General features: G+C 39.8%; 1 protein-coding gene across 5 annotated transcripts in view; it reads right to left on the bottom strand.

Annotated features, from left to right (window-relative positions):
- Positions 1–616: 616 nt before the first annotated feature.
- The window catches only part of RBMS1 (RNA binding motif single stranded interacting protein 1), a 117,126-nt gene continuing 104,684 nt past the window's right edge, over positions 617–13,058 (bottom strand). For all 5 annotated transcript variants that reach the window (XM_053408044.1, XM_053408035.1, XM_053408027.1 and 2 more), the window contains exons 8-14: positions 12,342–12,391; positions 12,168–12,261; positions 9,728–9,772; positions 6,541–6,651; positions 5,191–5,271; positions 4,805–4,889; positions 617–3,278 (exon numbers count right to left, since the gene is read on the bottom strand). In XM_053408044.1, coding sequence (XP_053264019.1) covers positions 4,812–4,889; positions 5,191–5,271; positions 6,541–6,651; positions 9,728–9,772; positions 12,168–12,261; positions 12,342–12,391 — 459 coding nt within the window. In that variant the 3' untranslated portion in view covers positions 617–3,278; positions 4,805–4,811. The remainder of the gene's footprint in view (positions 3,279–4,804; positions 4,890–5,190; positions 5,272–6,540; positions 6,652–9,727; positions 9,773–12,167; positions 12,262–12,341; positions 12,392–13,058) is intronic.

The raw sequence follows: 13,058 nt of genomic DNA on the forward strand, positions 1-13,058 counted from the left end.
TAACTTCCCTCACACACTTTCCCAAAGCAAGCCTGACTGAATTTGTGCTCTTATCTGATCTGATCTGACAGCTAAGGGACTGCCACAGACAGTGCCCTTTCTTGGGCCTTCCTATATACAAGGGATCATATGTCCTGGTGCAAGGAACAAGTTCTCTGAAGGTACCACCCAGAGTAGAGGCAGCCTAGCTGGCTTGCCAAGTGAGCTAAAGTTGAAAGAACTCCTCCTACACATTTGGCCAACATCCTTTGATGTGCTTTTTACTATTGTAAGATAAAGAGGAAACACTGCCACTATTTTAGATGAGGTTAGAATTATGTGAGAGTCTTATTGATACCATATCTTCCAAAAAATTTCTGGGTCTGGAATGGAAGGACACTGAAGAGACAAATGCTCCTTCATTTATGGCAGCTGGTCGTTTATGTTAGCTACATTTTCAAGCATTTTACATTATGTAGCATTTCTTCCTTGAGAATAATATATTACAGTTTGAGAAAGTTACTATTCATTACAATAAAGCCTACGTAAATTCACCTGAGATAGAAGTAATTTTTTTTTTCAGTTATGAAGTTCAGCTGCTTGTTTCCACCCACTGTTAAAAAACACACATAAAAAGTTTATATTTTGATCTTTTTTATTCAAAAGTTTTCAAAAGAAACAAAACAGAAAAAAACTAATGATCTAATCAAATTTACAGTTCAAAAATGTCTTTTGGCATTTAACAACAAGTCCTAGGAAACAAAATGACAGAGTATCTTGAACCGGACAAATAAGTTACCACTGGCAAGTTTGTGGCACTAGTAAAACAAAAATAAAAAATTAACTCTCTTGATCATATAGATATCTCTATGAAAATCTTTTTTTTTCAATCTGTACAAAAGGTCTTTCTTCATAAATTATTTTTTTTTATAATTTAATGGCTGTCTACTATGTGATGTTTAAGTAACTGATTATTTCTTTATGTACAGAGGTTACATTTTGCAAATCTTACCCAGATAATGAGTATGGCACTTAGTTCAGACTTTTCTAGCAGCATCTATTCCCTCCCTCTAACCCTAATGCTTAGCTAATTGAAATAAAACATCAAGTAGCAAATATCTGCCTGCCCCCAAATCTTCTCCCCCACATCTGGAAATACACCAGCTATAGGGAATGAGTTGCAAGAAGTCTGAACTTTGACAAAGCAGTCAATTCCAGGGAGCATAGAACCAATAATACCACAACTTTTTAAACTTTTTTTTAAAAAACAAAAGAACAAAAACAAAAAGAAACAAACACATTTCTTATGACTATGTAATTTACTAGAATCTACACTTCTCAGAGCAGCATTGACTTTTGAAACTATGAAATGTCACTGACATCTGTACTTGAATACTCACATAAAATTTAAAAACTTTAAAAAAAAATAAGTGAAAAGAAAGAATTGCTTAGGCCTAGCTCCTGAGCTAGGATGATTTGGTCTGTGGTAACAGGGAGGGCCAGCAACCTGTCCCATTACAAAAGGAAATAAGCCTTGAGGTAGATAACTGATCATACACAGCTGACCAGACAAGTACACAGTTTTGGAAGACAACTTAATTTACCGTTTGATTTAATACACATGCGATCATAATAAAATGAGCTTTAATAGCAGTGAGTTTTATCATCTAATATGTAAAAAGTACAAATAACAGTGTATTTGTTAAATCAGGAATTTCATAGTTTCAAAATTGTATTTTCTTCTTCTTCTTCTTTACACTTAACACTTGTAGTGATGATGTAAAGTGTGGCACTGCTTGGATCCAAGTCTTCCTTCATGCTTTTTGTTTGTTTGTTTGTGTCCATACATCAATTAAAAATTATAAAACCTAAATGCAAATGTACAAAAAAAGGCACATTCTTCTAACCGCAAACTGGTCCGGCAACAAAATTAAAAGAGTACAGAAGACATAACTGCTGAGACAAAATCAGAATTATTGGTTACTGGCTCTTTGTTCTTTGGTAAAGTTACCTTTAAAAAGTGCCAAGTCTTTATTTACCTAATATAGAGAGCTAGTACCCAATCTAGTATGTTTTCTACTTACATCTCAGCTTATGTTTTGAAAAAAGTCTTTTAGCTTTCGCCTTTGCTGTAAAAGCAAACGCTTCTATTTGCTATTTTCTCTGCACAGCATCATTCTAAAGCACTATTCATTACTAGAAAGGAAGGACAGAAACATTCTGTGGATTCCCCATCCCCAAAACTCCCCCACCCTAAAACTAGAACATCAATTATCTTCTGGAAAAAGGCAAAAAGATTATTTTTTTTTTTACATTGCATCATACAGCAGAGTTCCTAACTAGCAGAGGAAAACTAATTGGCATAAGGCCTTACAAACAATTTATCCTATTAAAATTTCCCCAGTCAGAAAATGTGTTTCACACAAAACATTTCCCTACCCCCCAATCTTGCATTTCACAACCTTACATTATTATGTGAGGGGAAACAAAATCATTAAAAACACCTACTACACATTTTTTAAAAGCCAAATTTTTCAGCAATTTTAATCGACTACCTGTTAAAAGCCCTATCCTGCTGTTTTTACAAGGCATAATAGACCAGCTCATTTGGTCAAAAGCATTCTACACCATTAGTTTGGACTACGTACTGAAACAGCTACAGCATTAAAAGAGTTAAGGCAAATTGGAATTGATAGAAAAAGGATAAGACACTTCACACTACCTTAAAAGAAAAAGAGGGAGAGAGAGAGAGAGAAAGCTATGAAAATAGACCCTACAACTGCAACACTGCACTATAGCGACACTCACACGGCAAGCACAGAACATCGGCATGGATGTTTTTACTAGTTTAAACTTCAAAAAATAAAAACAAAATCTTAATACGGTAAAACAAAAAAAACTAAAACAAACCAAGAGACTGATTCTGTCATGCACGTGAACATGTCTCCATTGCAATCTGTGCATGGACAGATTTCCCCCCCATTTATTTAATTATTTACCTTTATTTTATTTTTTTTGCGTCGTTAATACTTGATAAAAAATTTCTTACTAAAATAAACCTGTTCAAGGGGGGAGGGGGAGGGAAACAGCTACTAGGATGAATTTAAGGATTTTTTTTCTTTTTCTTTATGCACCTTATAGAACTTATAGCAAAAATAGTTTCAGTTGATTTCATTATAAATAACGTTTTCAAGAACCTGTGCAAAACTGTCAATAATTTCTAAAGCACAATTGATCAGTAAAATCCATGATTGTTTCAGCCTTTGCATCCTTCTCCAGGCGAGGTCAACAACACATTTCTGAAAGGGAGAGAAAAAGAAAAAGTAGAATTCAGTTGTACTCTTCTGATTCATAGCATTTATAGCCTGTGTGACCTGACTCTGTGAGTCTAGAAATAGAAAAAAGTAGATAACTACATATTTCTTTGTGCCTGTGTATGTACAGGCAGATTTCTGCATGTGGTTACTTTGGCCAAAGGGTTTGTACTTCTGGTTCCTGGGACTGCATTAAGCATATAGAATGGAGAAACTATACTGATCTGAGCATAGAGGAAGGAGACATACTTTTCCACATCAATAGCATCCACTTAATTTATTACCTCCGCTTCACCCTAAGATTTTAGGGAGTTCATTACAACAATTTAAAACACATCACAAGCTTTTAAAAACAACTTACAATCACAAATGCAGGCAGGATCCTTCAAATAGGCCTCATGTGCAGGGCAGAGGATGTTGTTGTGGGGCAGATTCATGACCAAGTTACAATAAGATAAGGTTTTCAAAAAGACTCAAGTTCCCCAGTGTCAACACTCAAACGTGTTGAAGATACATTGAATATTGATGTTAGTTCAGATTGCAGTTGCGAGATAACTAAGTGACACTGGGCATTAGGATCATGTTACACTGACACCACGCCAGTTGCAGTGGTTCCCATCCATTCCCAGGTCCAATTCAAAGAACTAATTTTGATCTTTTAAAGTCCTTTGTGACTTAGGATGAGGATACTTGAAGGGCCACTTGTTTCCATATGTGTGTGCCTGCTCTGCAGGTTCTCTTGCCTTGTGAGGCAAGGTCAGCAGCCTTCTCTGTGGTGGTGCTCTCTGGCCTCCCTAGAGAGATCTGCCTGGCACCTACCTTGCTGTCCTCCTATTCACAGGCACAGACTTTCCCATAGGATTGTGCTTCTCTTTGCCACTAATTCATTAAAGTATTGCTGCCATCTTCAATTAGCAATGAAGTATCTCATATATAAAGTAATGAATCCACCCAGAGTGGCTGGGGCAATCCAGTCAGATGGGTAGGGCACAAGTAATAAAATTATTATTTGAATAACAAATGTATGATATTTAGGTGGTGCCTTTATCTAAAAGGTTATTGTAAAAAATGATTTAATGATTCCAGGTAAAGCTGTTAAATCAAATATGGCACTATTTGGAACAGCTGCCACACATGTATATGGGGATGGGTCAATGGTCCAATGAAAATTATAGATCCAGTAGCTCTGCACTAAACAATTTGCTGCAACAACCATAAACAGAGAACTTGGTAAATCACTTTATCTGGAGTTGTTAAGTCACTTTTATAATACGTTTGACAAACTGATAGTTCATACAAGCCAACTTTGGTAAGTCACAGATATTCTGAAGATGTCCAATGTACCAAGTGTATGGCATCTCTGGAACATGCATGCAGCTTCTCAGTTTGTTGCATCATTAAGTGAACATCAAAAAGGCTCCAGAAAATGATTGGAAGTGTCCGAATATACTACATGAAGGATGTTTTCCCTTCAATTCATTTTTTTCAAAGAAACATGAAAGCAACTTTACCTCATGATTACTTGTTTTGCTGATAAGTATATGGCGAATGATCACTGGACGTCTCTACTGTAACTTGCTGTTGACCACTGGCTTCCTGAAAGAGAAGAGATTGTAAGCAGGAGACACACAGCATCTAATTATTAGCTGTGGTATTACAAAGGGTAAATTTGTCTTGAGTTTTATCATTGACTGCCTGCGCATCTTCCATAGTTTATATCCCTTCCTGAAGAGCACTCGGGGAGGGGGGGCAGATGCAGGATTCGTACCAATGACATCTTTTGCTTATTGCAGCACTGATGTCATTTCAGCAAGTTACATTTATTGAAATATTATGTATGATGTAAATAATGGATTTTAACTAGAAGACTCTCCCATTAATTAAAAAGAAAAACTACCTCAACTGGAACAGCTGCTGTCTGAACGTGTGTGTACTGGGGTATGTAGGCTCCTTGCATAGCTGTTGTGGCAGGCATGTACTGCAAAGGAAAAAGAGATTAATGTATTCAGCTAAATGAAACTAATACACACAACAGATGGTTCGACCCAAAACAAATGTGAAAGGAAGGGAGATAAGCCACTAGTAAAGCTAAAGGTACCCCTGACCATTAGGTCCAGTCGTGACCGACTCTGGGGTTGCGGCGCTCATCTCGCTTTATTGGTCGAGGGAGCTGGCGTTCGTCCGCAGACAGCTTCCGGGTCATGTGGCCAGCATGACTAAGCTGCTTCTGGCGAACCAGAGCAGCACAAGGTAACGCTGTTTACCTTCCCGCCAGAGCGGTACCTATTTATCTACTTGCACTTTGACGTGCTTTCGAACTGCTAGGTTGTCAGGAGCAGGGACCGAACATCAGGAGCTCACCCCGTCGTGGGGATTCAAACCACCGACCTTCTGATCGGCAAGTCTTAGGTTCTGTGGTTTAACCCAGAGCGCCACCCATTTCCCTAAGCCACTAGTAGTGTTCCCCAAAAGCTTTCAAAAGTGTGATCTAATAAAAGGTTGCACAACACTTCCTTTACATGAGGTTGCACAGAAAAGACCATCTTTGAATTTCATCTTTCTTATGCAGCATTCCAGCATAAAACATAATGCAGCCCTTCAATGATGCATGCCCTCCACATGCATTAGCGTGTCTTTGGATACCACCCAAATAATTCAAAACACATAGAAAGCCCAACAGCATTGGTTTTTGTTTTTGCTTTAGGATGTAAGAAGAAAAGGATTTGGGTCTTCTCAAAATTGCTGCTAAGAGTGATATTTCTAAAGACACTGGCAATACATCTTCCCTTTAGGACAGAGGGTCCATTTGGCAATGCCAATTCTTATCCCCAGCCTAGGGACAAGGAGACAACAGGATGATTTATGCTGTGTTCCAAAAACATACATCCACAATAGTGTTATCAGCATTGACAGTTCAGATCACACATTTTGGGGGAGAACCCCGTCCAAGCCCCCCATCCCCTCTATTCTGATAGATAAAGGAAGATCAGCAAGATTCAGCCTTACACTGCTCAGAGATGTCAATAGTAGCCAAGTTTTACCTCTTTAATATTAAAAGTAAAATTTCCCCAAGTGACTAAGATGCATTGCAATAGAAAATGGATTTATGATGCACATGCAATTACTGGTCAGTGAAAACAAAATGTGACAGATGGAATACTCTAAATGTCTTTCCTACGGGCAGAATATATAGTAAATACGTCAGTTTTTTCTGGGTGTTATTATTATTATTAGAATTGTCACGTACTGTTCCAGTACTGCCCAATGAAAGGTGACTCATCTGCTGTGTCAGTGGACTTATCATTGATGCAGGCTGCAGTGACATGGTGTGGTCCATGGAAGGAGTTAATACAGTACCCTGTAAGAGTGGGGAGGAAATTGTTTCAGATTAAAGCAGTAAAGTTGTACACAGCTTCTGTTGATTTACGTTTTACTGACACATGTTCAATTTTTCTTTTGTAAAGGTGCATGCATTTGAAACACTTCATTGATAGCAAAACATGGTGATGTGACAAATACAGTAATAGTAAGATCCATCTATGGGTCAGAAAAGACTTGAGGGTATACATGAAATCCTGCACCTATGAGTCACTCTAGTTTGTGTTTTTCGCCAAGAACCCATGTGATTTGTAGCAGAAAAAATTCTACTCTGAACTGCAGCTCCCTTATGAAACTACAGTTCATTCATGGGATAACATCTTACAGTGATGTCAGTCTAACCCTCTCAATGCCTAGAGATTCTAGTTATCAGGGGTTCCCCCACTGAAATGAATGGGAAAAAACAAAACTAGCAAAGCTAATTGGGATCCAATCTATCACCAGGAACTTCATTATCCTGTATAAAATTCCATGTTTTGCAGTTGCATCTCATTGGGATTCTCCCCCCTCCCCGCAGTCCTTGAAATATTCTCACTTCCCTGCTTGTTTATATCTCAAGACAAACACTTGTTACAAAGCATTGCATGGGTCTGTTGGGCCAGAGAACAAAATTTTATCCTAGGGGATTAATTCTGCTCCAAGTTGGCTTTATCTTAACACTCTCATGATGCAAACAAACAACACTGGTTTTTATTTATTTATAACATTCTTCCAGGGGAAAAGAACACTATTAGGGTATTGAAATACATTGAACCCCTTCCAGTGATTTTATTAGGCGCCTAATATTTCCCTTAGGTATTTTTGTTGTTTCTTCCCACCCACCACCCCACTACCCCCGATTATGAACCTACTATTTCACCAACCCTCACCTCCATTTTCCTTCCTCCAGGATTTCCTGATATCCCATAAAAGAATTTGAGTTCAGTTTGAGGGGTTCAACATACTCCAAAAGTTTTTGCGTTAAGACTATGTGTTTGGAATGCAATGCTAACAAAGTTTTCTTTTATATTAAACTGGAGAAATTTTGGAATCAGCTATTAAAGTTATTCCCAGCTAGGACTTTGAAGGAGATTAATGTTATACTGGGCACTGTACAGAAGAATATGGGCTCTGCCCAGTTTCACTGAAGCAGATATCTGACTGCACAAGCTGCTTTGCCTAATTACCAGCAATTTCACCTGGCACATTCCAAATATTCAGTGTGGCTCCTCTGACACTCAGGAGAGGTTTGCAGGTGGTTGATGTGTTGCGTGTGTTCTGGGTAAGGAGGAGGAAAGCCTCTCCCTCTACTTTTGTAATGCTTGATTCAGCCTACTACGTTCCAAGTGTGGGCATGGATTTTAACTGGTATTGAGAAAATCAGTTGCAATCACACCTCTGTTGGCATTTTACTTGTGAAATTCAGCAGCCAGTGATAGACTGCAGGCAACCCAAAACATGCCTGGTGATTGTTATCCATGGCTTAAATTTGCTTTTCTTTAAGTACCCAACTTAAAGCACCCCCCAACCACCTTAATCTGGAGCAGCTCTCAAAGAGTAAGGGAATGAAGAACTATGACCTCCATGTCCTTCCTGCCTACGTGCTTCCCTGAAGCATCTGGCTGGCCAGTGTGAGAAACAAGATGCTGAACTAGATGGACCTTTGGTCTAATCTGGCAGGACTCTTTATGTTCTGCCAATAGGATTTTTTTCTGACCAAGTCATTTGAGAACTGTGGACTGTACTGGGGTAAGGAATTAAAACACAAGCACTGTGTTCCACAAATATGGGGGGGGGGTATCACTGCCCCATAGGTTGCAAGGTTCTTTAAATTAAATTCAGTGTCAAAAATGTGCACATAGAAAAAGTCAAACCCTAACCTTTAGAGACCACAGACAGGGAGCTTTTGTGTGTCAGAACTATACATCTGTGGGAGGCTTACATGATGCAGCATAATAGCCCAGCAATCTCAGTGCCTTGTCTTTAACTGCTTTGCTTTCGATTTGCATATTGTTTATTATTTTGGAACATTTGTTAAGTGCTATCATTGCACTTGTGAGAGACGAATCCAGCTATTCTAATTATTCTAATAGGAAGTATCAAGAGAATCTAAGTGTCCAAGACAATTGCATTTGCTTTCATATGTAGAAAAGGCATAATCAAAGATGATTTGGATTTTGATAGCTGTACGGAGATCAACACCAATACTTTGTCTATGCTAGATTCTAAAGTGCTATTGTTTGCAAGCCGTGACACTGCATACATTAACACAAGAAACCTTTATGTGTATTGTCATTGCTGTATGAATACGGTTCTCTTTTGCATCTGCCATGCAGCAGTACAATGTAGGAGATTAAGAGGCATGTATAGTCTGTGCGATATTTATATGTTAATGGAGCTTTGTTCCTCCCCTGCTCTGTACAGGTGCGTGCATATGCTTCTTCAACAAGAAACTCTTAATTACCTTGGCTATTTTACCTGGGGAAGGACTGTAGCTTACTAGTAGAGCAATTGCTTTACATGCCAGAAGTCCAAGGTTGGATCTCCAGGATCTCCAGGTAGGACTGGGAGAGACCCTGACCTGGAGAGCCATTGCTAGTCAGTGTAGACAATACTAGAAGGACCAAGCAGCTTTTTGTTTACATTAACCTCTTCCTTACCTCTGTCTTTTAATCAAAATTTGACTTCTACCTTCCATGAGCCCCAACCAACACAGCCAATGGTCAGAAATGATGGAAGTTGTCATCCACAATATCTGCAGAGCCACAGGTTCCTGGCCCCCATTGCACAGCTTTCCCTCTCCCCCCTCTACTACTCCCAGTTATTACTTCATTCCATTGGATGTTGCCAGAATCAATTCAATAGCCACCCATCAAGATTCTACTGTGCACGCTAGGAAGACTTGGCATAAGGCTAGGCTATCTATTATTGGGCTGCAGAAAGCCATACCAGTTGGATATTATTTAGTGTGGGCATTAAGAAATAGCGCCCACCAGAGAAAGAAATAACTAATGAAAATGAGGAACAAATAAGAATATTGATCCTAAGCTGACATAGGTGAAAGTATGCAAACTTACAGGATGCTGCATTATATATGGTTGAGGCTGCATCCATGAAGGGCTCTGTAGATAATGAAAAGGTTTTGTTTTGTTAAGAAAACAATATTCACAACTTTAATGTCTATATTACACACATTTCAAAGCATCATGCTTTCATCTTAACTCATTGTTCTGGCCTTCATTGCTGCCTACAAGTGCTAAGAATTGCAATAACCCTTTTTGAAGCACAAGAATGGGAAAAGCCTGAATTAAATCACAGCCTTCCCCTTTCTCTTATTAAGTGCACCCCCCCCAAAAAAAAATATTATGCACAGACAATTTCAACAGAAGCTCTGAGGATCTGAGATGGTGGTAGTATGGCACAGAGAGTAAAGAGAGAAATGTCCAGTTCCTCAAGTTCACTCTTAGGAAGAACTGGAATGAAAAGTATGATCAGTTCAATATTCACTTTTACTCAGCATGCAGCAAGCCGAACACTGACAATCCTATTCCAACATCACAAAGACAGCCAGAGTACAGGATGTGATCTTCTCTGTGTGCTTTTCTCAGAGAGCATGGAGAGGGAGTGGTTCTGCTAAGTGGTAACATCTGTTTCCTCTCTCTCCAACTGACTGAGATTTGCATTATCAGAGATGGCTTGAGCCCTGGTAGAATGCCCAACTGCGATGGCAGGTTAACTGCAGAAGATTCTCATAAATATGCTCAGCAGCTATTCTGCTTTTATTTTTGAAGGGAGGGGGAAATCTTCCGTAAAAGTAACAGCTAGTTGGGAAAAGTAGAGATTCAAGAAACTAGGGGAAATTGTTCCTTAGGTCTGATAAGGAACAGCTGGAAATTGGGAGGTGGGGTAATGGAGAAGAAGCTATTCCACAACATACAACTGCAGCCCTAGATCCTTCTTTGTTTGGATAACTAAACAAGAGTGTTTAAATGCTGCTTTCCTTTCCCAGTAAGTACTGATTAGAATTAGAACAACATACTCAGTTGGCAGTTTGGTAGGTTTAGAGACTGACTGGAAAACCAAGTGTAAGTAAAATTTGCCTTTAAAAAAAATCAAACTGAGGAGCTGAAGTAAGAGGAGAGTTGTGATGCATCCTTCTACCACTCCCTCCTGTACCTAGCTCTGGGGAGGTTAGTGGAGAAGTGGAGAGGCAGAGGGATGGAGGCTCTGTTCTTTGATCTTACCCATCACTTTTCACTGCATGTTCTCTTGAGCCCTCCTTTTCGGTTGCTTTTTGGAACTTGCAGGCAGGAGAATTCTGGGGAAGTGGCTAACATACCCAAATGAGATGTGGTGCAGATGTCCCCAGAGTCCCTTCTCTGTATGGAAGCTCCAGTGAGGGCAGGGGGGTTTACTGTTCTCCTTGTGACAAGCCCAGCATTCAGCCTATCCTAACCCTGAGGAGAGCCGCAGGCTCTTGTGTTGGCTGAACAAAGCTCTCTTCCCTGAAACCAGAACAGTTTCCTCTTCTAATGGGCCAAGTGTTAACACACACAACTTTGACCTTTGCTACCAGAGATATTTCCTGGAAGCATGAGGGGAAGTGTGCATGTACAACCTTCACCCACAGCAGTTCAACCCCACTTCCCAAACCATGCCTCTTTCCCATGCTCAGTGTCTTTAGAAAGAGAAAGAAAGAGACTCACAAAGGGACTCAAGAGAGATTGAGAGTAAATGGAGTAGCAGGATTCCCCTTACCACTTCCCACCCATTTCTCCTAATCTGGAGAGGCTGGTAAAGTGTCCTGAGAACACATGGGATGTAGGGTCAGACCTCCACAGAAACCGCCTGTGAAGAGTTTGGGGCTAGAAGGGCAGCTTGCTCACCACCCTCATCAACTCTGAGCCACTGTAGCAACTTGTCTTGGCATCAGGGAATGAACACAAGCGCTCTCTCCCCCTTCATTGCCAAATCCTCTATGTGTGGGGTACTGAGCTGAGTCAAAGGAAAGCAAACAGCAGGACATTTGCTTCCTTGCAACCATCCATCTCTCCCCATTGAGACTGGTTGAGGTCTTTCGCTTTAGCTCTTCAGAGTGTCCCTGCACCTCCAGGCAGTGTGTATTTAAAACTGCTGACCTGAACCAGGTTTTGGGGGGAGTTTACTGTGCACTTGCAGGATATGTTTGAAAGTGGTAAGCAAGCTCTCTTTCACAGAAGCTTGTCTTGCCATTACTCATCTCCTCACTGAAAAAAACACTATGACATCTGCCTTAGCAGTAAAATTAAGCAGACAAGCTTCTATTTCATCATACTCCACACACTGATTTCTGTTCTACAGGAAACCAAGAATACTTCAAAAGCAAGTTTCTTGTGTTTCCTTTCTGATCTCCGGCTGTTTTATACATAGAATGACAAAAATGGTAAGGTATTGCATTCCACAAAGCCTTCATGTGAGCTCTACACAAATTCCTACCAAGTATTTTAATAGCTTATCCTTCCATCTTGAAATACAGACCTGGTATGCAGAAACTGGAGAAGCAATATATGGCGTGATAGACGTCTGAGTGATCATTCTGTTTGTTGCAATACTGTATGGCGAATGATAAAATCTAAAAGCACAAACACCTTTATTAATACCTTTAAAAGGGTACCATGGAATAACTTATATTTATTGTCTGATTGTACATACCCATTTTGTAAAGCAGCTGTAGTTGGATCATACGTAAGTGTCATTCCAGCCTTTAGGGAAGGGATAAAACATATACTCAATGAAAAGATTGGCTACCACTCCAAACCAAAACATTAGCACTAGCCCAACTGTCTGAAATAGTCAAAGTTGCCAGTACTGCCTTATGTTTTGTGAAATTTTGTTGGCGCAAGTGATTTGCAGTAAGTAACCTGTTTTGGATCTCCCTTATGCATTAAAAGATTATGGACCCAATCCAGAGGCTTCTTGCATGGACACAGAGCTTCTGAATATACAAGGGCTTCCTCATTCCCTACAACACCAGGACAGTTTTGCTTCTACTACGTTGCAATGGCCGCTCTGCAATTATACTCCAAAGTACCAATGGACCCATGTGTGTATCCACTGTATACGTTTTCATTATTTTGATGTGCACCACTAAGAAACTTTTGTAATTAAGCGGCTTATAAATACCTTAAATAAAGAAAGTACCATCTCTTTTGAGAGGCTGCTGGTAAGATCTGCTTTGATGAAGACTCAAAAAGGCCCAGCTTACATGCACGTGAAACAGTGTGCAGGAACACAGTTGAGATGTTAAATTATGTGCAGTAAGTTCTAGAGCAGCGGTTCTCAACCTGTGGGTCCCCAGATGTTGTTGGACTACAACTCCCATCATCCCTGAGCTCTGGGCCTTGCTAGCTAGGGGTGATGGGAGTTGTA

This window comes from Podarcis raffonei, chromosome 1 (assembly GCF_027172205.1).
Source record: "Podarcis raffonei isolate rPodRaf1 chromosome 1, rPodRaf1.pri, whole genome shotgun sequence".
Taxonomy (NCBI): domain Eukaryota; kingdom Metazoa; phylum Chordata; class Lepidosauria; order Squamata; family Lacertidae; genus Podarcis; species Podarcis raffonei.